Below are 23,934 nucleotides of genomic sequence, written 5' to 3' on the forward strand. Positions count from 1 at the left end.
GGTGGTGGGAAGGCTGAAGTTTGGGGATTTTTGAGAAGGCACTTGCTCCATGAGGGGGGCATAGTTGAGCATCTCTATGGAAACCGGCAAGACTCTTGCCACGCCATCCTTTTGTCTTTAAGCTGAATGGTGACTCGAAAACCTTTTGAAGGATTTCTGTGCCAGAGCATGCTGTATTCTATCTTTCAGACACTGTAGTTGCATAATTTAATTTGTGTTTTCTTTATTGTCAGTAGCTTTTTGAAGAAACCTAAAATTCCACAGGGATGAATGAACTATTACAACTATCCTTTAACTCCAGTTTAACTCAGCTAAACATAAGTCATTCAGCATGGCTTTTATTCAGGCTTTAGAAGTTGTAATCAGCCTACACCGATCTTTAATTGTAGAGCAAAAATACAGTTTTAACTTTGTGTATTGTGACTCCTTATATCCCTAATTAAATAATTTACAGATTAGTTTAGGAGCATTATTTGTTGTAGGATTTTAAATGATATGTTTTCACAATGATAAGAAACCTAGTATATATATATATATATATATATATATATATATATATATATATGAATAGCATTGCTGTACAAAGAAAAACATATCTTCAAAATAGTGAGATAGAAAATATAGAGATCTTCTTAATGGATGACAATGAGAAATGTTTTATCCAGAATAATTTTGGAGCATTTTTATTGGGCCATTCATCTTGATGTTTTCACACAATGTGAAGAACAGCTGCTGTGTTCATATGTGAAAGCTATTGTTAAATTAAATGAAATTGGCTTGTTAGAAAACTGCTGAGACTATTTCCATATCTCAAAGTAAAATAAATCTTATAATAAAACAAACAAAACAAACAACACGATGCCTCCCAATAAAGCAACTGTCAGCCACAAGAAGGTGTATATAAGTTACTTTGGGTATTTAAATGCACAATGTATGTATTTAAAGTTTAAATTCAATTTTATTTTTATTATTATTATTATTATTTGAGATACATCAGTATAAAGACAGGGGGTGGGGGCACACCTGTGAGAACATTTATCCAGTATTCATATGTTTATAATTATAAAGAAGGTTTTAGTTGTCAAAGAACCCTTGTGTATAAAGATTATTTCTGATTCTGAAAGAATAAGCAATTTTAAGAAAATTAAAAATATAGGTTCCTAATAGACCATTTTTTTGTATACTAAATATACTAAATTTTCCTTACCAGATCCACAAAATAACATAAAGTAATTTCATTGCACTTTTTTAAAATGTAAAACAGTGTAATAGGACTGAATGTTTTACACACTCTGCCTCCCTTGGCCTAAATTTATGACTCTTGTGATAGTAGGAGGACAGAGTTCAGTGGATGTCACTGATATATGAAGTGGTGCAGCAAAGAAGCCTGGGACATCACCAGAGGAATGCTTTAAATTTCACTGAAAGATTCTGTTTGGATTATGAACACAGCCTGAGTAGTTTTAATGTATTATCTTTACTAAATGCCACATGCACATTAAGCTAATTACAGAGTTATGGCTACCATTTGTCACAGTACAAAATTGGGTTGGATTATTTTTATTTGTAATGAATTAATTAAAAGGATTGTAAAAAGATGTTTTATAGAATTAGACATGCATAACAATCATCCCTCTGTGAAGTGGACTATGCAGAGAATTCAGCCATTTTAAGTGAAATTCCAAAACATATTGTGTGAAAGTGTTCAGTTTTAAGGGAAATTCACACTACATAGGGGGTCTTGAAAAACGTTTTAGGGCTGGCAGTGAAGCTTACACATCAGTCATGGCGTTTCATTGTAAACATGGCACAATCAGACTTCATTTCCGTTAAATCACCTTTATTCTCATATTACACACATATTGCACGGATATAGTTCGTTAGTTTACTAGTGTTTTTAGAATGCAAAGGGATGGTCAGTTTGCTGTCAATGCGACACAGTATCTTTTACGTGATGATGTTGCAGGGCATTCCCAACAAAATGATTTAACCAACTGAAGTTCCCTTAGTTAATATCAAATTATTAGTGTGTAGGGATACAGTGATTAGTGTGCAGGGATACTGCTTAGAGACCCTGTGGAATGCAATGCATCTCCTCTGTGGCGCGAAGGTGTGCTTCCTCCTCTTTACAATTCAAAGTCCTTCCATTACCACTTCCATTATGGTTGTGTCAAAAATGGCTCCCTATTTGCATTTTAGGGCACTACTGAATGCGTCACCTAAGGACTGTCAACACAAAGTCAAATTTGATCTGATTTTAAGGGGACTACAATCTCCCACAGTGCACTTGTAATTCATATTGAACATCATAGCTCACTACATGAGCGGAATGTCAAGCAGGATGCATTATGAATTTACTAAGCAATGGACAGTGGAGGAGTTTCTGAATTCACACATTTCTAGTGCTACTTAATGAACTAAATTGTGCCTCACTATATACAACAACATTACAGAGGCAAGACTGATGTTGCACTTAAGTGAACATCGTAACCAGAAGGGTTAGTTCATACTCATGGCCTTGACTAAAAATATGTTTAGCAACTAAAAAAAACACCCAACTATGTTCTTACTAAAATTTGAAAAGCAGAGATCTGGAACAGTGCCTTGAATGCAGTATATTTCCTACAGAGCTAAAAACTGGTCCTCTATATTAAATGCCTTTAAGCAAAATGCCTCACTGTACTTATTTAGTTCATTAAGGACAGCTTTATCCTTAATCAAAACAGGATTTTGGGGTAACCTAAGGTTTCAGTTGTTTTTTTCCTTGAATGTATTGCTAAGAACCTCCCCTGGCAAAAATTATGGAATCAGCACACTTAAGGGATGTTCACCCAAAATTTTAACTTTGTTAAACACAAGAAAAAAAAACTACCTGAAACAAATTCCACTAAATTGGTTTAATTAATGGCATATATTTATTCAAATTAAGTTGAGAAAATAAACATAGAACTTCTGATTATTGAGGGTTAAAAGGAATAACTTTGTAATTTAAATGCCTAAAACAAATAATATATTATAAAATCTTACTTCTTAAGATGCAAGATACTCCGCAGTTAAAAGGGTGCATTAACACACATTAGCAAGCTTTTAGACTTGTCTGATTGAAAAAGATCATCACCCAAACAAGAGGGCTGTCATTTGAAATAATGGAAAGGATTAAAAAACCCTTTTAAGAATATAATCTAACTCAACACATCTTGTGGCATAAGATGTTGGTATTTATCCGGTCATTCATTCATTCATTCATTATCTGTAACCGCTTATCCAATTCAGGGTCGCGGTGGGTCCAGAGCCTACCTGGAATCATTAGGCGCAAGGCGGGAATACACCCTGGAGGGGGCGCCAGTCCTTCACAGGGCAACACAGACAAACACACACATTCACTCACACCTACGGACACTTTTGAGTCGCCAATCCAACTACCAACATGTGTTTTGGACTGTGGGCGGGGACTTGGGGCAGGTGCTCACAGCGGCTCTCTGCGCTTGTAGCAGTAGGTGAAGTAGTGTGTTTTCTTCTGTTTTGTCTTCACATGTGCAGAATTCTCACTTTTTCCTCTATTTTTGCCTCTGGATTTAGTCCTTCTGGGCTACGGAGTATTTCTTGGGCTTGGTCTCGGCTTGTTTTTCCCTTTTGGCTTTGCCTTTTTTATAATAAAATCCAAATGACTCATGTCTGTCTTTAGCCTTTGCTTACATCCAGTAAGCAACTGAAACTAGGCTTTACTTACAATTAAAAAAAATGGGGATCATGTTCCTTCCCTGGAAATAAACTTAGGAACGCTTTCACCACCACCCGCCGTTCCCTTACAGACGTACTCAGCTACGGTGTATGCGTAACATGTTGTATTTTTCTACAACACAAATTTCATTGGGGCATAATTATGAAAACAGTGAAACATGTATTTAAACATAAAAACTTATGTTTTACATTTTCAGTTATCAATACATTTTTAATCAAGTAGTACATTTGTCATTTGGCGTACCACCTCTTGCTGCTTCATGTACCACTAGTGGTACATGTACAACAGTTTGAGAACCACTGACCTAGCCAAATCCAGAAGTAGAAGATTTGATGATGTCATAGCGTTTCAGAAAAGTGAGATGAGTTAGAAGAAAGTTAAAATGAAACTATTTATGAAATTATTTTCTGGTCAAGTCAAGTCAATAGTCATTAAAAAATTAGTGAAATGTCATATTATATTATGTCACCATGTCCGTAAGTATACAAGTTATTCATTATTATACGTTTATTAATTCAAATCTGAGAATAAATTAAGAAGAGTGTGTGTACAATGCTTATGTGGCCCCTGTTTGTGTGCTCTGCACTTGCTATAACATGACTAAGCTGTGTTTCTCAGATGTCAGGCTCACTCTCTGTGGAGGGGCTCTCCAAGGAGAGAGTACAGCCTCTGTCCTGGAGACTTCAGCATACCACTCTGCTCTTTGGGGGGTGGAGATCAATCTGTTATGATGCGGCACACTAAAGCTTTTCAGTATGAATTTACTATAAGAGAAAATGGAGCTAATGAAAAGTGGCATGCACCAAAATACATGCATGATATGTGAACATTTCCTTTGCAGAGAAGTCTGTAGCAGACAATTTCCTTTTGTTCAGATTAGCTTTACCATCTGTCTGTTTGCCTGACCCTGTGTCTCATACAGACATGTAGACATACACACACACACACACACACACACACACACACACATATATATGTACGCTTACACTACCAAAACAGATGCTGTCACTAAAGAGTCAAAAAGACAGAAACATAAAAGAAAGGAATTATGAACTATATTTTAACCCCTAAAATGTAACAGAGTAGGAAGTAGATGCAATTTTAAAAGATACATTTAGCCATATCAAAAATGAAATGTTCTATATTTCTCTGTAGTTTCTCCTAGACATCAGTGAGATCAGATGGAGAAATAAGAGACTTTAGCATGAGCCTCCTGCTTCTCAATTGTGTCTCCTGAGATAAGCAATCTCATAATTGTCTCCTCTTAAGTTTTAGTGGAGATCTCAGTAAAGTTATCTGTGCTCAGTGTAGCTAAACACTAAACCCTACACTCCCACTTATCTTCTCTCTCTCTCTCTCTCTCTCTCTCTCTCTCTCTCTCTCTCTCTCTCTTTCTCTCTCTCTCTCTCTCTTTCTCTCTCTCTCTCTCTCTCTCTCTCTCTCTCTCTCTCTCTCTCTCTCTCTATATATATATATATATATATATATATATATATATATAGCCATTACGGGACAACATATTAGTGTGTAATCCTGAACATAAAGTTAATAAATAAATAAATAATCAAAGTCTGCACTGCGTTTGAGCTTAGGACTAGATTTAATCCATGTTCGTCAATCCATCCTGTGATGCTTTTAAGTAATGTTTCTTAATGCTGCTTAGCGTTGTGAATGACTGGGTCACCGACAGGTGGCACGTGTAATGAGTGAGGATCTGTGTTGATGCTGAAGATGCTCAGAGCGCATTCTGTTGATGGGATGTCTAGTAGAGGTGCTTAAGTCACTGAGGATAATACGGCATAGCCACCTGCTTATTTAATGTAAAAGCAGGATGCAAAACCCCTTAAACCTTTGAGATAGTAAAGTGTGTTTGCATGTAAGAGTTAGACAGGGTCACACTATGGGATGAATAAAAGGGTTTTGGGTGTGCTGTATCTTTATGTTGGTTGTGTAAGTGTTCAAAGGGGTTTAAGTGCAAATAGGAGGAAGTGTTGTAGGACATGTCATATGAGTTGTTTAAATGTTGAGTTAATTCACATTTATGTCTGGAGTGTACAAAAAGTAATATACTTTTAATAAAAATGCTCTTGTCCTTTACCCTATAGTCTCTCTTGAAACATTCTGTATCACTGTTTTACATCACACTTCCTTTCCAATCACAGAATAATAATGTGGTGAGCTAAGACAGCAACTTTCACCATGTTCTTCAGTGGTCAGGGACTCCACAGGACCACCATTCACCACCACATGAACTGTGGTGGTCTTCTTGGGGTACTCACCATTGAAGAACAGGGTGAAAGGTGGCAAACAAAGTATGTAGGGCAACAGATGGACTACAGTTTGTAATTGTAGAACTACAAAGTGCTCCTGTATGGTCAGTGGAGCCGAGAGAATGAATAGTCAGTATAGAAACAAGGAAATGATCATTATGTTATGTTTGATCTGTGTAGCTTTCAGTCTTGAATGTGTCACCCAGACTTTTGAACTTGTTACAGTCTGGGTGATCCTTTAATCTATTTATTGTGTACAATATGCGTGCATTAGTGCAATTCCAGAGAGGTCATCTATGTTCTTGTATATGGCTGACATTTGGCTTCTGTGGCCCATACTTGGTATTGTTGGGGTTTTCTAGCCTTGCAAAGTTTATTATCTGTGACTTCCATGTTTCTTTTTCTTCATAGGAATATTCTACACAGTGACAGCTGACAGATGTCTATCTGCTCCATGTTATAATGGAGGCTCATGCATAGACACAGAGACGGATTATACATGCATCTGTCCGACTGACCCCCTTGCCTATGTGGGTAAAGACTGTGAGCATCTATATGATGTCTGTGTTGATATCAACTGCCTGAACTGTATTAGTATCCTGGGTACAAAGAACTACACTTGTCCCTGTTCAGAAGGCTTCAAAGGCCCTGAATGTACAGAGAAGCTTAATGCATGTGAGAGCAACCCCTGCACTGGCATTAGGAGCCGCTGTGTGGATGGAGTTAACGGATATTCCTGTTACTGTCCCAGTGGCTACAGCGGTGACGACTGCCAGACACGAGTGAGGGAGTGCTCAGATGACCCATGCTTTAACAATGCCACCTGTGTGTGGGCACCGAGCGGCTATGAGTGCCAATGTGGACGGGGATTTCAGGGCAGCCACTGCGAACAGGATATTGATGAATGCCTTTCCCAGCCTTGTCAGAATGGTGCTATCTGCGTAGATGGTATCGATGTGTACCAGTGCTTTTGTGTGCCTGGCTTTCAAGGGTACCACTGTGAGATTGACATAAATGAGTGTGCATCACAACCCTGTGAAAACAATGGGACATGCATTAATGGGAAGGACCGCTACGTCTGCGAATGTCTTGTAGGGTTTACAGGTAAGGATACTACTGGATTTAAAGAAATAATTTAGAATAATATGCATTTAATTAATTAATATACACGATTTTCCCATATACATAAAAGACATTCCATTAGTCAAGACATGTTTTGGTGACTGAATTTTGCACCAGGGTTCATTGAAACTCCCCTTATAAAGAATGTATTTAAATACAATAAAGTGTCTTTGTGTTTTTATGGTCACAGATATTCAGTTGTGCATGCATGAATTTAAATAAAACACAGACTTATGGTCATTACATTTACACTTAAGGCATTTAGCAGATGCTCTTTTCAGCGAGTACAAATAGGTTAGAGTCTAAAATGTCCTTGAGCTGACACTTAGATGGAAAATAGAGAACTAACAGAACATAAGTTCAATAACAAACACTACCTGTGAAATTGCACCTAGATAAAAGACAGAGCAAGTACAAATACATTGCCTTTGGGTATAACCAATACTTGAGACAGCACTGTAGTGCAGCAAGCAGTGTCGCAGTCACACAACTCCAGGGACCTGGAGGTTGTATGTTTGAGTCCCGCTATGGGTGACTGTCTGTGAGAAGTTTGGTGTGTTCTCCCCGTGTCCGTGTGGTTTTCTTCCAGGTGCTCTCCCACTGTCCAAAACCACACATTGGTAGGTGGATTGGTGACTCAGAAGTGTCTGTGTGTGTCACCCTGTGAAGGACTGGTGTCCCCTCCAGGGTGTGTTCCTGCATTGTGCCCAAAGTTTCCGGGTAGGCCCCTGGACCCACCGCAACCCTGAACTGGATAAGTGATTACAGAAGATGAATGAATGATCATCCATCACTTAGTGCTCATTTGAAGGAAACGTCTTAGGTTTTTTAAGGCGGAATGGAATTTTTGAGGAGAAAAACAAAACGTTGTTTGTTCATGGCTGATGTTTAACTGATGTTTAAGTTTTTATTTACTGTTTGAATTACCACAGAAACTTGTATCTCAATTTGTTTTGTTTTCTAGCACTTTCAGCCTATTTACATCCATTCAGTTAGCAGTCTCTCAAATTTAGCAAAAATATATCAATATCACCCACCTATGGAGCAAGAATATAACAATATTCTCATCTATTTTGATGATTTTCAATATTTGAAAATCTGTATTCTGCTGTGAGCAGAGAGAAGAAGCCTTTTTTTTTTTTTCGTAAACACATTTGACCAGTTTCCAGTTTGTAACGAAACTGGAGAGCTAGCAAATGGTGAGGAAACATCTTCTGAATTTTATACAAAGTGTTTTTTAATTACAATTGTGAACATCGCTTTTAAGTAATTTACAAAGATATTAATCTTCAGTTAGCACTTAAGGACCACAAGAGAACTGTTCAATACTACCTGAAGTGATACAGCAGCACTAAATTGTCTTGTGAGAGTTGGACTTGTGTTTTTGATCCAATGCTAATCATCCAAGAACCTCACTCATTTGTTCCTTACCTCACTAATGGTCACGTTGCTGATTGCCATTAAATCTGCATAGGCACATTCCAAATCCAAAGCCTTCTGAGAAGATTAGAAATGGTTACTGTAAGTGTATAATGAGAAGGTGTCCACAAATGTTTGGTCATGTTTGGTCACCAAATATTAGCATTGTACAGTAATTTAAAATTAAAGGAAACAAACATTTGACACAAAACATGTCTTCACAGAAACCTTATATATATGTCTTTAACTCTTTGTCATGTTCTTCTAATAGTTTTTGCAGGGTAACAGAGCTCATTAGAGGATACTGTTGCCATGATGGTTGTTCTTGGTCTGTTAAAATATTTAGGATGGTAGTACATTGCAAAATAACATACATTTGAAAGCCAGGAACCAGTGTTTCCCAGTTATATATTTTTTCAGAACAACACAATGCCTCTGCTCCCCATAATGAGCACTGATGATAGTTCTTCCTCCAGTAAGCAACACTACTGCTACAAATGGTTCTTTGAATGATGCCACATAAGAGCCACTTTTGGTTCCATACAGAACACTGTTTGTTAAAGAGATAGGAGCATGAAGAAACTTTTAATGGTTTAAAATCCATCATTCAATCTTAAGGTTCTTTATCTATTTAAATGTATCAGCAAAATGGTTCATTATGGGTACAAAAGTGGTTCTTCTATGGCATGACTCAAAGAACTTTTGTAGCACTTTTATTTTTAAGCATGTTTGGTAGTTGTTCTATGGGATCGAAGCAAACAGGTTTGCCTTCATTCTGCATGAAGGCATAAGTGTGCCTTGAAATCCTCTGACCCTGTCACTGGTGCAATGTGGAAACACTTTTGAAGGGTTTAATTAATTGTATTAATTTCATATGTCAGTGGTTTTTTGTCAGTGTTTATGGTTGATCACTGTGTAACTAGTTGTGTGCTGATAAGTTATAATACTTTTATTCTGTGTTCATTTAAATAATGTTTTAATGCTTTCCCTTTTTTAATAGTTCCCTTTATACATTCATTCTAATCTTAGCTGAACAATGTAAGAAATGCATAAACATTAATATTCATTTTAAACTAACTAAACAAAACATCAGTTACACGCTTGTATAATTTGAATGCTAATTATGAAGATTTGGCTAATGTATTTGCTGATTTAATGTTGATTGTCATTGCAGGAGTGAACTGTGAGGTGGAGATAGACGAGTGTGAGGTGGCTCCGTGTCAGAATGGTGCTACCTGTCAAGACTATGTGGGGCTGTACCTGTGTGTGTGTTTGCCTGGCTTCGAGGGTGTTAACTGTCAGGTGGACATTGACGAATGTGAATCTATGCCCTGCCTCAACAATGGCACATGTACTGATATGGTGAATAGGTAAGAGAACATATTATAGCCACAAAAATACATAATCAGTTATAGCAAGTAATGCATCCAATTAAACAACATTAATACTACAAGCTTACAGAATACACATGTGCTTTTTTGGTTGAAGTTATTGAGGCAAGTTTTTTGAATGTTTCTTAAATCCATGTTATTAAATCATTGATAAAAATAATATTTTGAAGAATTTTGGAAGCCATGGTATGAGCTGTGCCCCAGGCCCAGTGATAAATTGTCTCACATTCAAACTCAAGATCAAAGATTTGAATTCCTTCATGGTACACAAGAGATTTAATTCACAGTATTTGAGATTTACAAATTGTAATATTCTGGCATTCAATGCATGCTCCCAAATAGTGATGACTTACACTGCCATACAAAGGGTATATGATATAATCCCAAAATCAATTGATCAAAATCATTTAAAATGGATATATCAGTTGTGTTCCATGTGAAGGTAAACAGAGAAGCATAAAAAAGCACTGTTGTATTTGGCTGTACACAATTCCTCATTACAAAATTAAACCATTAGTCATGGTTTGATTGATTTCATTAACGTGACTAAAGTTTAAATTGCCATAATATTCTAAAAATGAAGGTCTTTTTGGCTGCTTGCATGAAACATTGAGTATTCATTTGATTTCATATTAATTTAATTTTTTATAAGATAAATGGTACATTTAAATTTAAAATGTACTGTTATTGAAAACTGTCAGAAACCGAGTGTCTGAAACTCGGTATAGGATTATAGATTGCTTTTACTTAAAAACGTAATGGCAAAATCTGTTTAGGATATTTATTTATAAGGCTATATTTGGTCAAAAATATCCATATTTTCCATACTTTTTCAAACTGAGACTCTAGTGCACTCTATTTATACTTAATGAAAAATGGATGATGGCACAAAAGAAGAACTACAGTTCCTTCAAAAATGATGGTGATGTTTTCAGGACAGTGAACAGGTGTTATTTCAGCTCAGACCACAACATCACTGAATTTAGGATTCTCTGGATTGGGAGAAGCAGGAAAGACTGTCTGAATGCAGTGCACAAGCTGTCAGTTGCAGCTGTATTGTACACAGCATGTTTGTTTGATTGGTTCTGGTTGGTCTGACTCATTTAAAGGTGATTCACAAGCTCCATCTTATTATGTTAAGACAATGTAAGTGCTTAGTTTTTAATTACATGCAATATTTATATACTGTTTTCAGCATAAATTTTAATGTTATTGTATTCATTCATTCATTCATTCATTCATTCATTCATACTGGAATTCTGTGAAGCTGCTTTGTGACAACATCAGTTGTGAAAAGCGCTATATAAATAAATTTGATTTGATTTGATTTGATTCACACTCATACCTATGGAGACTTTTGAGTAGCCAATCCACCTACCAACAATTGCTTTTGGACTGTGGGAGGAAACCAGTACCGTGCCACCCTGTATTAGTTTGTCCTTAATTATTTCATTTGGTAGAATAAATTGCGATTTGTCTTCTGCTTTAGCAATGACTCGTCACATTAATGTCTTTGAGAGGGACTCATTCGTCACTCTTAGCCCATTGTCTGTGAACATGACTCACTTTCACTAATCCATCTGCCAGGAAATCAGTTTCATTCATTAGCACGCCACTAAATACAGATCCACATAATAATTTCAGAGCAGTGAATGTTGAGAGAGACAGTTATGTAAGTCTCTGTTTGAGGCTATGTGACATCAGATTTTGGCTGATTAGATCTTTAAATGGAATTTTTTTGTTAATGAGAATTACGCTTGGCATGTCTGGATCATCCAGGAGAGTTCAGATGCAAATGGATCTTACTTGATCTAAATGGATGTTCTTTATCAAATTACAGAGACTACTTACCGGTGTTCTTACCGGTTATGTTTTATTAAAATATTTTGAGGACTGATATTTTTCATTTGTAATTCAAATTAGAGATAGCCTACTGAGATATGTTGCTATGAAAAGCCAATTTGTATATAGGTCTATGGAATGGGCACTTATAACCCATGTACTTTCTTGATTTTCTGATTGATTTTCCCTTTTGATTTTGAACTGAACTGCTTGAAATTGATTTTCTGGACTGGGCATATATTAGTAACTATGATATTATTATTTTTCCAGCATATTAACAGCATTAAATTAAAAGACAGTGTGCACTTAATTTTTTGTAAAATGCCATATTTAAATAAAATATCTTGTTTTAACTGTTCTTCCTTTACTAATTTAAAAACATAATTTGATCCATGGGCGGCACGGTGGCACAGCAGGTAGTGTCGCAGTCACACAACTCCAGGGACCTGGAGGTTGTGGGTTTGATTCCCTCTCCGGGTGACTGTCTGTGAGTTGGTGTGTTCTCTATGTGTCCTCCGGGTGCTCTGTATCGACACATGTTGATAGGTGGATTGGCGACTCAAAATTGTGTGAATGTGTGTGTGTCTGTGTTGCCCTGTGAAGGACTGGCGCCTGTGTATTCCTGCCTTGCGCCCAATGATTCCAGGTAGGCTCTGGCCCCACCGCGACCCTGAACTGGATAAGCGGATACAGATGATGAATGAATGAATTTGATCCATACACAGGTTCATGGTCCTGGGGTTGTGGATTCCAGACCCATGTCTGTGAGGAGTTTTCTCCAGGTGTTCTGGTTTCCTCCCATAGTTCAAAAACACATGTTGGTAGATGGATTGGCTGCTCCAATCTGTCCATAGGTGTGAGTGTGTGCTGTCCTGTGAAGGACCCCTCCAGGGTGTGTTCCCGACTTGCACCCAGTGATTCTGGGTAGGCTCCACACCCATAAACTGGATAAGCAGCTACAGACAATGATTCAATGAATGGAAAAATCAATTAATTTGATTAGAATCCAGACTTTGTTTTACATATACCTTATAGAATTTTAAAATCAGGCAAAATATTTGTGAAATTGATCTTACAGAGAATGTTTTCTCCCTACAAAATTGAGCAGTTACAAGAGTCACAAAAAAGATTAAGTACTAACAAAACAAAATATTTGAAACAAAAGACAGATACAACCACCACTTTTTGTTCAGTAAAAGAAACTCTAGAACATTTGTTTGAACTTTTTATGTAAACTTACAAATACAATTTGGAATGATTTTTATGATTGGTTACCCCATGGATTAAGTAACATTCGTAAATTTCAATATATTCATATACAGTGTCATGTTGATAATCTTGCATTTGACATTTCTGTAATAGTTAATTTATTGTTATGGGTAAATATCATGTCCATCCATCCCTGTTATACCTTCTTTAAGAATGATTTTGTTGGTTACTATAATTCATTAAAACTTTTTATTTTAAGAACCAAACCAAACCAAAAAAAATGCCAAGTTAGTTACATATGGTTCCTATCAGTTAATTAGTATGTGCCTCTACAGTATATGTACCTGTATTTTAATCCCCTAAAATAAATGATTGTACTTTGTGTTCCTGTTCCTTTTTTATTTCCAGCTATGAGTGTGAGTGCAGTGGAACAGGTTTTATGGGAGAAGTCTGTGAGGAGGACATTCCTGAGTGTGCGTCTGACCCCTGCCATCATGGAGCTACCTGTGAGGAAGGAGTTAACCAGTACACCTGCCACTGTTGGCCAGGTAATCTACTATTTTATTATTATGCACTTTTAGAGTCCTGTGTATGTAAGTGCAGATGCCGTTAATGTGTCTTGATTTAAACTTAATTTGTACCCACATTTGACGGAAGTTAATATTTAATGTACTAGGACAGCAAAAAAGTCCACACACAGTGCATGCCTCTGCAAACCATTTAAAATGTATTAATTCATTATCTGTAACCGTTTTACATGGTTCAGGATTGTGGTGAGTCTGAACTTAACTGGAATCATTGGGCACAGGGCAGGAACACACTCTCCACAGGGTGGCAGTCCATTACAGGATGTTCTGGCAGCTGGAAATGTTCTGCGGGCTTTAGGTGTTGGATGGCACATGCACATGCAGGAGATACAGTGTGATTTTCCAGAACATTAGCAACCCTGTTCACACACGCTCACTCAGAGTTTACACTGATTTTTTTTTTTTTTGTCATGGGTGTTTGTGTTCATACATACAGCTCCTCCTTTTGGGTTAACGTGCATGTGTGAAAGGGGCTAGAGGATGACCTGAGGTGTGGTTTGAAAAACACAACCTTGGAACCCTGGAGTTGTCTGACAGAAACACTACTTGTTGTGCTACTGCACTGCCCCAGTTAAAAATGAGATTATGTAAATTATGTTCTTTCCCACCAAAAACTCTTTAGGGCATTTATATTACTCTGGTTAAGAAAACAATACATATTTCTCACTTGTATTTCTGCCACATCTTGCTGTATCTGGCAGTGTGTTTTTAATATAAACATCTATCTGGTTCTGACCGTTTAAATCATGGTTGTTTTTGTGGTAAATATAAATTTAGCATATTTTTTGAATGGTGCATGCTGCTGTGCTTTAATGGGACTTGTGTTTCAGGGATGTACAAGACAGTCCTGCAATAATTTACCAAATTTTACGACACACTGACCTCTAGAGGCCAGAAAAAGCAGTTGCACATTCTAACAGTGGATCATGCACTTCAATATTTAGTGATTTGACTTTCTTTTAAAATCTAATTGAACTCAGTTTGTTGATTAAATATATGATTGATTTAATTAGAATTTTGGATAACAATACAACAAAAGCTAGTTATATATATATATATATATATATATATATATATATATATATATATATATATATACGTGTGTGTGTGTGTGTGTGTGTGTGTGTGTGTGTGTGTGTGTGTGTGTAACTTAAAAAGTCTGTTTCTTTTGCAGATTCTAAGTTACTAGTTCAAAGAGACATATTATGCAATAAATATTAGCTAAGTGTTAAAATAATTAAATAAAATTAAATGTTCCTTTTAAATTTACATGGGCTCTGTGCAGAGGGTTTTTTTAACAATTGTTTTAGTACAAATTGTTTTAGTAGCAAAAACGTATCACTTGACCAGTGGTGTAAAAAATCTATAAGATTTGCATGTAAATATGGAAAAACCTGAATAAAAATTACCCCAAATATTAGAAAATCTCATCTCATCTCATCATCTTTTCCACTTTAGAAAAAAATCAATTTTAAAGAAAATTTTTAATTGTAAAGAAAACATTTTTTACAGTAAACATCCTAGCGTAACCTTGGCTACCAGAGGGAGGCACATAGCCCTTATTTAGTAATTAAGAACATAGACTGGACCTGCCCTTGCATTCAAGGAGGTCTCTTACAACTCTGTGCTCACCCTTGCGTTTTCTTTTGAAAGTGCTGAGAAGTGAGCAGTTAATTTGGTTAACCCACTGAGTTTAATTCTGGAACTCATTCCTGTTGTATCTTTTGGTTTGTCCAGACTTTGTCCCTAGAATCTTCTCACCTTAGGTCTCCAGTGGAAATTTTAAGTTCTTTATATTGTCCTCTGCTCTTCATATATAGCTTTGGCACAGCAGGTAATGTCACAGTCACACAGATCCTGGGGTTGTGGTTCAAGTCCCTTTTACAATAGCTTTTACATAGTAAAGCCTGTACCTATGGACAGACAATGACCTTTTACACAGTAACGTAAGTGTTATTAATGTGTATAATTTTGTCCTATAGAGGAAGAGATGGCACTTTTACTAAATAAATTATTTTACTAAATTTAATTTTAGATGTTTATTACACATTTATACACTATTTAATTCACACAGTCCCCTATTTTTGTGACCGTAAGACCATTTCAATCACAAAACAATTAAACCACATAAGTAAAGGGATGTTTTCACTAAAATCATATTTAACTTTTTCAGGGTTAGAGACAGATTATTTCTTCATACAATGCTCTAGGTCATATGGGCATCTCGTAATGAGCGAGCTGAGATTGTTCGGAACATTTTGATATAAAACGTGGGCAACGTAATTATTATCCATGTACTTTACAGAAATTTCACAAAATTTGCAAAAAATGAGAAAATATCCTTAGACCCAAAAGAGTTAATTGAGTTAACCCATATTATTAAAAAAATAAAAATAATAAAAAAAAACATGGAGATGAAGTGCATGTAAATGTGAATTTAAGATTTGAATGAAAATTTGAAAAAGCTGAGGAAACCCAGAGGGTTAAATGGTAAAACATATTAACAAATATGTGCTGAAGCTGACAGGCTTAATGCTGAGTGTTGCAGAACACAAAGTAAGGTCAGTGTCTGGCAAGATCTGAGGTTTAACAGTGTAGATGGATGTGGGTTCACTATTTGGCAAATAATGTCACCATTGCCATTTCTATGATTTCTATAACTGGTTATCAATGACTGTTACTGTATTAACAACAACATTAATAACTATTAATAAAGAGACCTTAAACCATTTAAAACCTTTATAAGTGTAATTCTAAAGTATCAAAAACATATCTAGCATACACTATAAATCTAAAACCTAAGATATGAGAGGATATATTTACCAGTTTAAATGTTCAGGAGTTCGCTTCCACAAAGAAACATTTTTTTAAAACCATTTTTTTTATACATGATGGTGTAGCTAGACAAATTTGTAGCTCAACAAAAGATTGAGTATAGTCAAACTGATTAGAAAGTAGTTAAATGGATCTGAGACAAGCAGTCATCAGCATTCTGTCAATTTCTGTGTCTTCTAACTTAAAGGAAACATGGTTTTTAACACTTTTTTATTTTAATTAATTTATTTTATTTTTTCTTACCATTTTCTAGCTCTTCAGACTGTTTGTGTGCTCAAACTCAGTATATATTTTTTGTTTACAAAACCCCAGTGTCTGTTAATTGGTCTCTGTCCAGTTTGCTAGGTTTTCTCTCTCTATCCACAGCAGAAATACAGCATCTAGAGGGCTAGACAGGAAAGAGACCTCCAAAAATTTAAAAGCATGAACTGAGATAAAGATATTGTTCTGTTCCTACTCTGGTGTTTAATATTAATAATATGTTTTTGCTGTAGATGGGACTGACTTTAAATTCAGGAGAGCTCCAACAGCAACAAAACTAAAAACTCAAAGAAGCAAAGTGCAACAAAAATAAATAACTCAAGTAACAAATGAGTTTCTGAAGTGATTCAATTACTTACAGACAAGTTAAACTTATGTTATGTACCAATAACAGTCATTTTCTGCAGTGCTGGATGCAGAGTAGCAACAACAGGCTCTATTCTCTCTATTACAGAGAGAGTAATAGCAACCTAGTGATGCCTAGTGTTGCTTTAATAGACACAGAGCTTCGGAATGTAAACAAATGTCAAATTTAAACAGCATATCCCCACAATCGTAGATGTTGCCTTTAATAAAAAATAAAATACAAATTGTCTAGATATATTGATCCAATCATGGTCTGCATAGAGATTATTAGAAATATATTACAGGATGAATATCTCTCAAGTCTAAATCCAGTTTGATCAAAATGAATGAATACCAATATATTTTTATCCTCATTCCCCTTCTTAACAGAAGACACATAGTTGCTGTGCAAATAGAGCTGGGCTGTTTGTTATTTATGACAGAATTTTCCATATTAGGAATGTTAGTTTGGGAAAAAATACTGTTAAATTCACAACCACGGCCATCAGCTCTGGTTGCCTCACCTGATGAGAAAGTCTGAGTATCCTTAAGGAAAATTAATATCTATAATTTTTTTCAACAGTTCGGAAAGTGGTCTCTGATTCATTCCTTTTTCTTCAAGAATTCAAAAGATAAAACAACTTTAAACATCACATGTGCGAGTGACTGAGTGTGTGAAACTGTGAGATAGTGGCACCCTGTCAAGGGAGCGTTTCCTGTCTTGCAATGTCAGCTCTGTACCAAATAACTGATCATTCTGGTGGAGATTGACAGCCATCAAATCATCCAGAGGGTTGCTGGACATTGGTGATGGTTGAGGTGGCTCATTAATGTTCCAAAGAATGTAAACCATATTGAGTGTGTACAAAAGTGTTAGCAGTGAAGAAACTTTCATTCATTCATTCATTCATTCATTCATTCATTCATTCATTCATTCATTATCTGTAACCGCTTATCCAGTTCAGGGTCGCAGTGGGTCCAGAGCCTACCTGGAATCATTGGGCGCAAGGTGGGAATACACCCTGGAGGGGGCGCCAGTCCTTCACAGGGCATGAAGAAACTAAATAATAATAAAAAAAATATGTGTTTTCGGACCGTGGGAGGAAACCCACGCAGACACATCAAACTCCTCACAGTCACCCAGAGCATGAATTGAACACACAACTTCCAGGTACCTGGAGCTGCACCACCGTGCCACCCGTTTTGCATATTGTGTAAACTATTAATTTAGGATATTTATCCATATAATAAATTACTTTTTGGGTAAACATTGCAAGACTGTTTATTCCAATATGAACATAAAATTATGAAAGCTGTTCTGAATTAAAACTTTTTTCTTCAGGAATGCTGCCAGAAGCTCGAATTTGGCTATGTATATATAGTGGGCCATATCAGCAAAAGACTGCTCAACTAAGCACCAAAGACACTTTTCTTGAAGGGGTTGAATAATTCTGAGACTGTATTAGTCATTAGAAGTGATATTTTGTTTTGTATTTGGAGATTCCTCTTGTCATATTAGTTGTGTTGAGCTATTTAAATTGTTCTTATTTTATTGGTTTATTGCAAACAGCTGAAAGCTTGCACATTTTGCTAATAAACCTAGAGTGAGTGTTGAATAATTCAACTATAAACTAAAATCTGATGTTTTTTTCTGTTCTAGGCTATGAGGGGCACAACTGTGAGGTGGATGTAGATGAGTGTGCGGCTCAGCCTTGTGAGAACAGTGGAGAATGTTTTCAGAAGTCAGACAGGACCCACTACCATGTCCTGTCTCAGCTTCAAGTGGATTTTAGCTACATTAATGCTGCTGGCTTCCTGTGCCATTGTCAGTCTGGGTTTACAGGTGAGCATTACTAAAGCTACTAAAGATCCAAGATCTGATTTACCTGTCACAGCTTTCAAACCTGTTAACTTGTTAGGTGCAATAACCTGTTGAGACAGTTCTTTAAATTGGTCTCAGACAGTAATGCTCTTTGTTGTCTTTTATTCGCAGGTGAAAACTGCTCTATTAACATAGACGAGTGTGAACTGATGCCTTGCCAAAATGGGGGAAGTTGTGTGGACATGATTAATGCATTTCAGTGCATTTGTCCTCCAGGGTTTACAGGTGAGATATGTCTGTGATAGACTGTGTTGGTGTTTATTGTCTAGGCTGTGCTCTTTCTCTGATTTTTTTAAAAGAAGAAGACAATGAACCTTTTGGTTTTTTGAAGTCGTATTGCCATGGGCAGTGTCCAGTCTTCCTTCAGGCAGACAGTGTAACTAAATGGTCGAGTAGTGGAGCTGAAAGACATGGCTCAGGAGAGCTCACTCCATGATCCCAGCATGTCTTCTAGCATAGCCCTTGTGTCCTGATTCACACTGAGCCCCCTAATCCTAATCTTGCCTCTCATTCTTACTGCTGTCTTGGTCTGGGGCTGTACAATTGGCTTTGATTTTCTTCCGTTCTACACACAATCCAATGTGAAACAGCTCAACTCTTTTACAGTGACATCAGACACATGTTTGAAGCAATTGTTACAGCACTTGTGCACTTGTAACTTGAATGAAATAATAGTCTTGAAGCAGAAAACATAAAGGCAGAAAATAAGAAGAGAAAGCAGAGGGAGAATAAAACAGCTGTAGATGCCATATGCTGGCTTCTTCAGTGTTTGTCCTGGACTGCATGTGTGTTTGAAGTTTAGTGCAGAGGATTAGAAAAAAGCTCCTTAGGCCTGATCAGCACTAAAACAAAGCAAATGTGTATGGAGACATTTGTGCAAACCGCCAAAGACCTTTCTCCTTTGCACAGGGTGTTATGATTTTTATTATTTAGTCAATATACCAGTCTGTATCTACATTAAGATTAAATTTAAGATTTTATTGATTCCAAAGGAGATTGCAGAGAGAAAACTGACCTTGTCGTAATAGTGTTGCTGTAGGGCAGCGTTCATAAGAATTTACCTAATGACTTTAAACTTACAGAAAAATATATAATCTTTCAAGCTTTCAAGTTGTCAAAGTCAGATGACCTTTAACAAAATCACCTTCAGTGTTTAAAACATTTGCATGAAGTTGTAAATTAATGTACATCTTCTAAAATATTTCACTCAGTGCTTATAGGATTTATGCTCAGCCCCATCTTCTTGCTGAAATCATGTTGTGTGTAATGAGTCTGCCACAGGCCAGTAATGTTAACCATATTGCTGCTGGCCTGGATGGACAGGCATTCTTTTGTCATCATTGACAGGAACCAGCTGGGTTGGGAGGGAGGGAGGGAGGGAAGGAGAAGGGGATGGAGACAGAGGGAGACAGAGAGGGAGGGATAGAGGGAGGCAGGGTTGATGATTAGCACAGCCAGGGCAGCTCAGTGGTGGGGGAGTGGTAATGGACTCATCCTTGTGTGTGAGTTTGTGTGTGTGTGTATGTGTTTGAAAGTGTGTTAAAATATGTGAGAGAGAAAGAGGCGGAGAGAGAGAGAGAGAGAGAGAGAGAGAGAGAGAGAGAGAGAGAGAGAGATAGAGAGAGAGAGAGAGATAGGGAGGGGGAGGGAGAGCGAGTAAGAGTGAGAGTTGGTGGACAGCTGCCTCGGGACCTGTCACTTTTCTGTCAGTGTCCGCCACAGCTCACCCTGTTGAGGAACATTACTGTCGCTCGGACGTTTGGCAGGATGAGAGGACTAACAGTGGCACTGATTTGGTGTGGGTTGATTTCCCTGACAGGTAAAGCATCTCCGTGCTTTCCATGGTGCTCCTGGCACAGCCTGCCTCCATTAGCAAAGGGTGGAGGACTTAGCAAAGCTCAGAAAATGGTGCGTTTTCTCATGTCTGCAGAAGTGTAGGTTTGAAATGCCGAGACATTATGTTTAAGTTTGATAAAAGTATGTTTCAACCTAGTGTCAGTGTGTTTTAGTGAAGACTGAAAGTTATTTTTATTTTAATTAGTTTGGTTTGCTTTTCTTTGTATTGATAAGTAGGTATTATAACAATATTTAAATAATTAACCACTAACACTACACAGAACACTTTACCTTGTACAGGTTTTCTAAAACTATCTTTAAGTTTGCAACATATATTTTCAACTCATTTCAAATTCAAAATGCAGAGATGGTAAGATCATTTTTTGTTGTTTCCCAGGAGGGAAAATTGATCTCTTGGATTAACAGTTAACTAGACAGACCTTATTAGTAAATTTGAAAAAATAATTAAGCTTTGTGTTATCTATCATTCTCAGAAAAGAAAGGTACAATAGAGTTACATTATTGGACACTAAAGTTACACACAGTGGTTTTAAAATCTAGTTCCCCCCTAAAAGAGGGAGACTGTTTTCCAGAAGGAGAGGTGAATATTTGTAATCTTTTCTTATAGAACTGTAAAATAAAAGAACATAATACAAGTCCTGGAGATGAAATGAAATCAACACAATTTTAAAATCTACAATTATAATAGAATAAGATACAATTATGTGTCCTAACTAAAGGTACAGATGGTATGTACTCTTGAGGGTACCACCACAGTGACCGTTTTTCTGACAGTAATGGAGACCCTTAAAAGGTTGTCTAAATTACATACCACATAATGGTTACCTCAAATGGCCAGGAGGGGTAGCTACTGACAATGCATCCTTCGTATATTATGCAACCTTTCAGTTTCAGTCATAGTTAAGACTGTGACTAAATCTTTTAGCTGGATCCACACTTAATAATGGATCATGCAGAGCGGCAGATCTGTCAGGTGTTTCCAGACATTCCTGACTAGGGGTCAGTGAGCACACATGCCCAGAGGGGTGGCGAGCCCTAGCCACAGCACCCGGGGAGCAGTTGCGTGTTAGGTGCCTTGCTCAGGGAGCATTTCAGTCATGATCTGCCGGCTCTGGGGATCAAACTGGCAACCTTCCGGTTACAAGCCCAGTACCATGTACCAGTACAAGCCCTAACCACCAGGCTATGCCTGCCCAAGTACTAAGACAGTATATAATTAGAAACTGATTGAATTCAATAATACAGGACATCAATAACATCAATATTAATGTATCGAACAATTGAATTGTTGTATTAACAAAGCTAATAATACCCCCTCAAATCTGCCAGCTGAATTGACTGGAAAAAAACAAGCTTGATTGTCAGATTAAATTACACCTACTATTTGCAGTCCAAGATTTATAAGCAATAATGTGTATGGTGATACACTGATGAATGTAAAGTAAAGACAATTCACATTTAAAATTTTGAGTTTGCCTTTTGAATTCCACATCCTGCATATACAATGACCAACCATAACATTATGACCAACCATAACATTATGACCAACTTCTTGTTTCTACACTCACTGTCCATTCTCTCAACTCCACTGACCATATAGAAGCACATTGTAGTTCTACAATTACTGAAAGTTGACCACTTGTCTAGGGCCCCAACAGGACCACCACAGAGTAGACAGAACCATTTTCTTTGATAAGGAACTCTTGTGGAACCATACTGTTTAAGTGGGTAGTTATGATTTGGGTGGTGGATCATTCATCTTTTGTGTTGCTACTGGAGCTGATAAACACCTCAATATCACTGCTGGACCGAGAATTGTCCACCATTCAAAAATATCCAGCCAACAGTGTCCTCTGGGTGGATTCCTGTGTCCATTGATTAAGGGTTTGAGGATGACCAACACAAACTGAGCAGCAACAGATGAGCTACTCTCACCGACTTTTCATCTACAAGGTGAACCAATGAGTGGACTGCTGTGTCTGATCCTCTCCTACCAATCTCACACTAATGCACCACCACAATGTTAGTGTCACTGCAACACTGCGGAGGATCCACTGTAATTGTAGAACTACAGAGTGCACCTGTGTGGTCAGTGGAGCTGACAGAATGGACAGTGAGTGCAGAAACTATGACGTGGTCATAATGTTATGGTTAGTCAGTTTTGGTGTATATACTCATTGATTTGTCTTGTGATCCTTATTCTAGGTGTAGTGTGTGAAATGAACATCGACGAATGTGAAAAAAATCCATGTCAAAACGGTGCCACGTGTGAAGACGGCATCAATGAGTACACCTGTAAATGCCCAAAACCTGTACCTGACCAGTTACCTTGGGGTGGCCGTGAATGTGATGTTCCTCTGACTGGGTGTATGGATAATCCCTGCCAAAATGGAGCCACCTGTAGGCCTTCACTCTATGGAGACCAGCATGTGTACAGTTGCCAGTGCTCTCCTGGTTTCTATGGTGACAAGTGTAATGTTCCCAACACTTTCTCATTCTCCTCAGAAAGTTATGTGTTTTTGGACATTCCTTATAACATGACACATGGAGAAATAGGTCGTTATGTACCTCACGTCAACATGAGCTTCAGGACAACATTGCCTAATGTAGTTCTGTTCTTTAGGGGAAGTCCAGAGCATTTCATCTCACTGGAGATAAATAATGGAAATCTTCTTGCCATGGCAGAATCATGGGAATTGAAGCTGGTGGTCCAGATTCCTGGACGTTTTAATGATGGACATTGGCACAGCGTTTCTGTCTCTGTGGATGAGAAACTGGTTGTAATTTCAGAATATAAGGACAGGGTTGAGTATGGAGGTCACAATCAACTCCTCTTTTCCTCCTCAAATGGTTTGGAGAAAGTGTACATTGGTGGGGTCCCACAAGAATACTTGGGCAAAACAAAGTCTAGGAAGGGATTCATTGGTTGCTTGGAGGACTTTCTCATTGATGATCAGTCAGTTCTGCCCCAGAACCTTCCCCCAGAGCAGGTGATAAACATCCAGCTGGGCTGTGAAAAGACTGAATGGTGCCATGCAGATTCTTGCTCCCAGCAAGGCCATTGTGTAGACCTTTGGACAGATTACAGGTGTGACTGCTACAGACCCTTTTATGGAAATATCTGTGACCATGGTAAGTCTGTAAACCAGAGCTTACAAATTTATGTTTAATC

General features: G+C 37.3%; 1 protein-coding gene across 1 annotated transcript in view; it reads left to right on the plus strand.

Annotated features, from left to right (window-relative positions):
• The window catches only part of crb2b (crumbs cell polarity complex component 2b), a 38,128-nt gene that overhangs the window by 3,393 nt on the left and 10,801 nt on the right, over positions 1-23,934 (plus strand). Inside the window, exons 2-7 of the mRNA XM_066644908.1 lie at positions 6,424-7,116; positions 9,728-9,923; positions 13,404-13,543; positions 18,684-18,866; positions 19,017-19,130; positions 22,968-23,894. Coding sequence (XP_066501005.1) covers positions 6,424-7,116; positions 9,728-9,923; positions 13,404-13,543; positions 18,684-18,866; positions 19,017-19,130; positions 22,968-23,894 — 2,253 coding nt within the window. The remainder of the gene's footprint in view (positions 1-6,423; positions 7,117-9,727; positions 9,924-13,403; positions 13,544-18,683; positions 18,867-19,016; positions 19,131-22,967; positions 23,895-23,934) is intronic.

The sequence above is a fragment of the Hoplias malabaricus genome, chromosome 14 (assembly GCF_029633855.1).
Source record: "Hoplias malabaricus isolate fHopMal1 chromosome 14, fHopMal1.hap1, whole genome shotgun sequence".
In the NCBI taxonomy this organism is placed as follows: domain Eukaryota; kingdom Metazoa; phylum Chordata; class Actinopteri; order Characiformes; family Erythrinidae; genus Hoplias; species Hoplias malabaricus.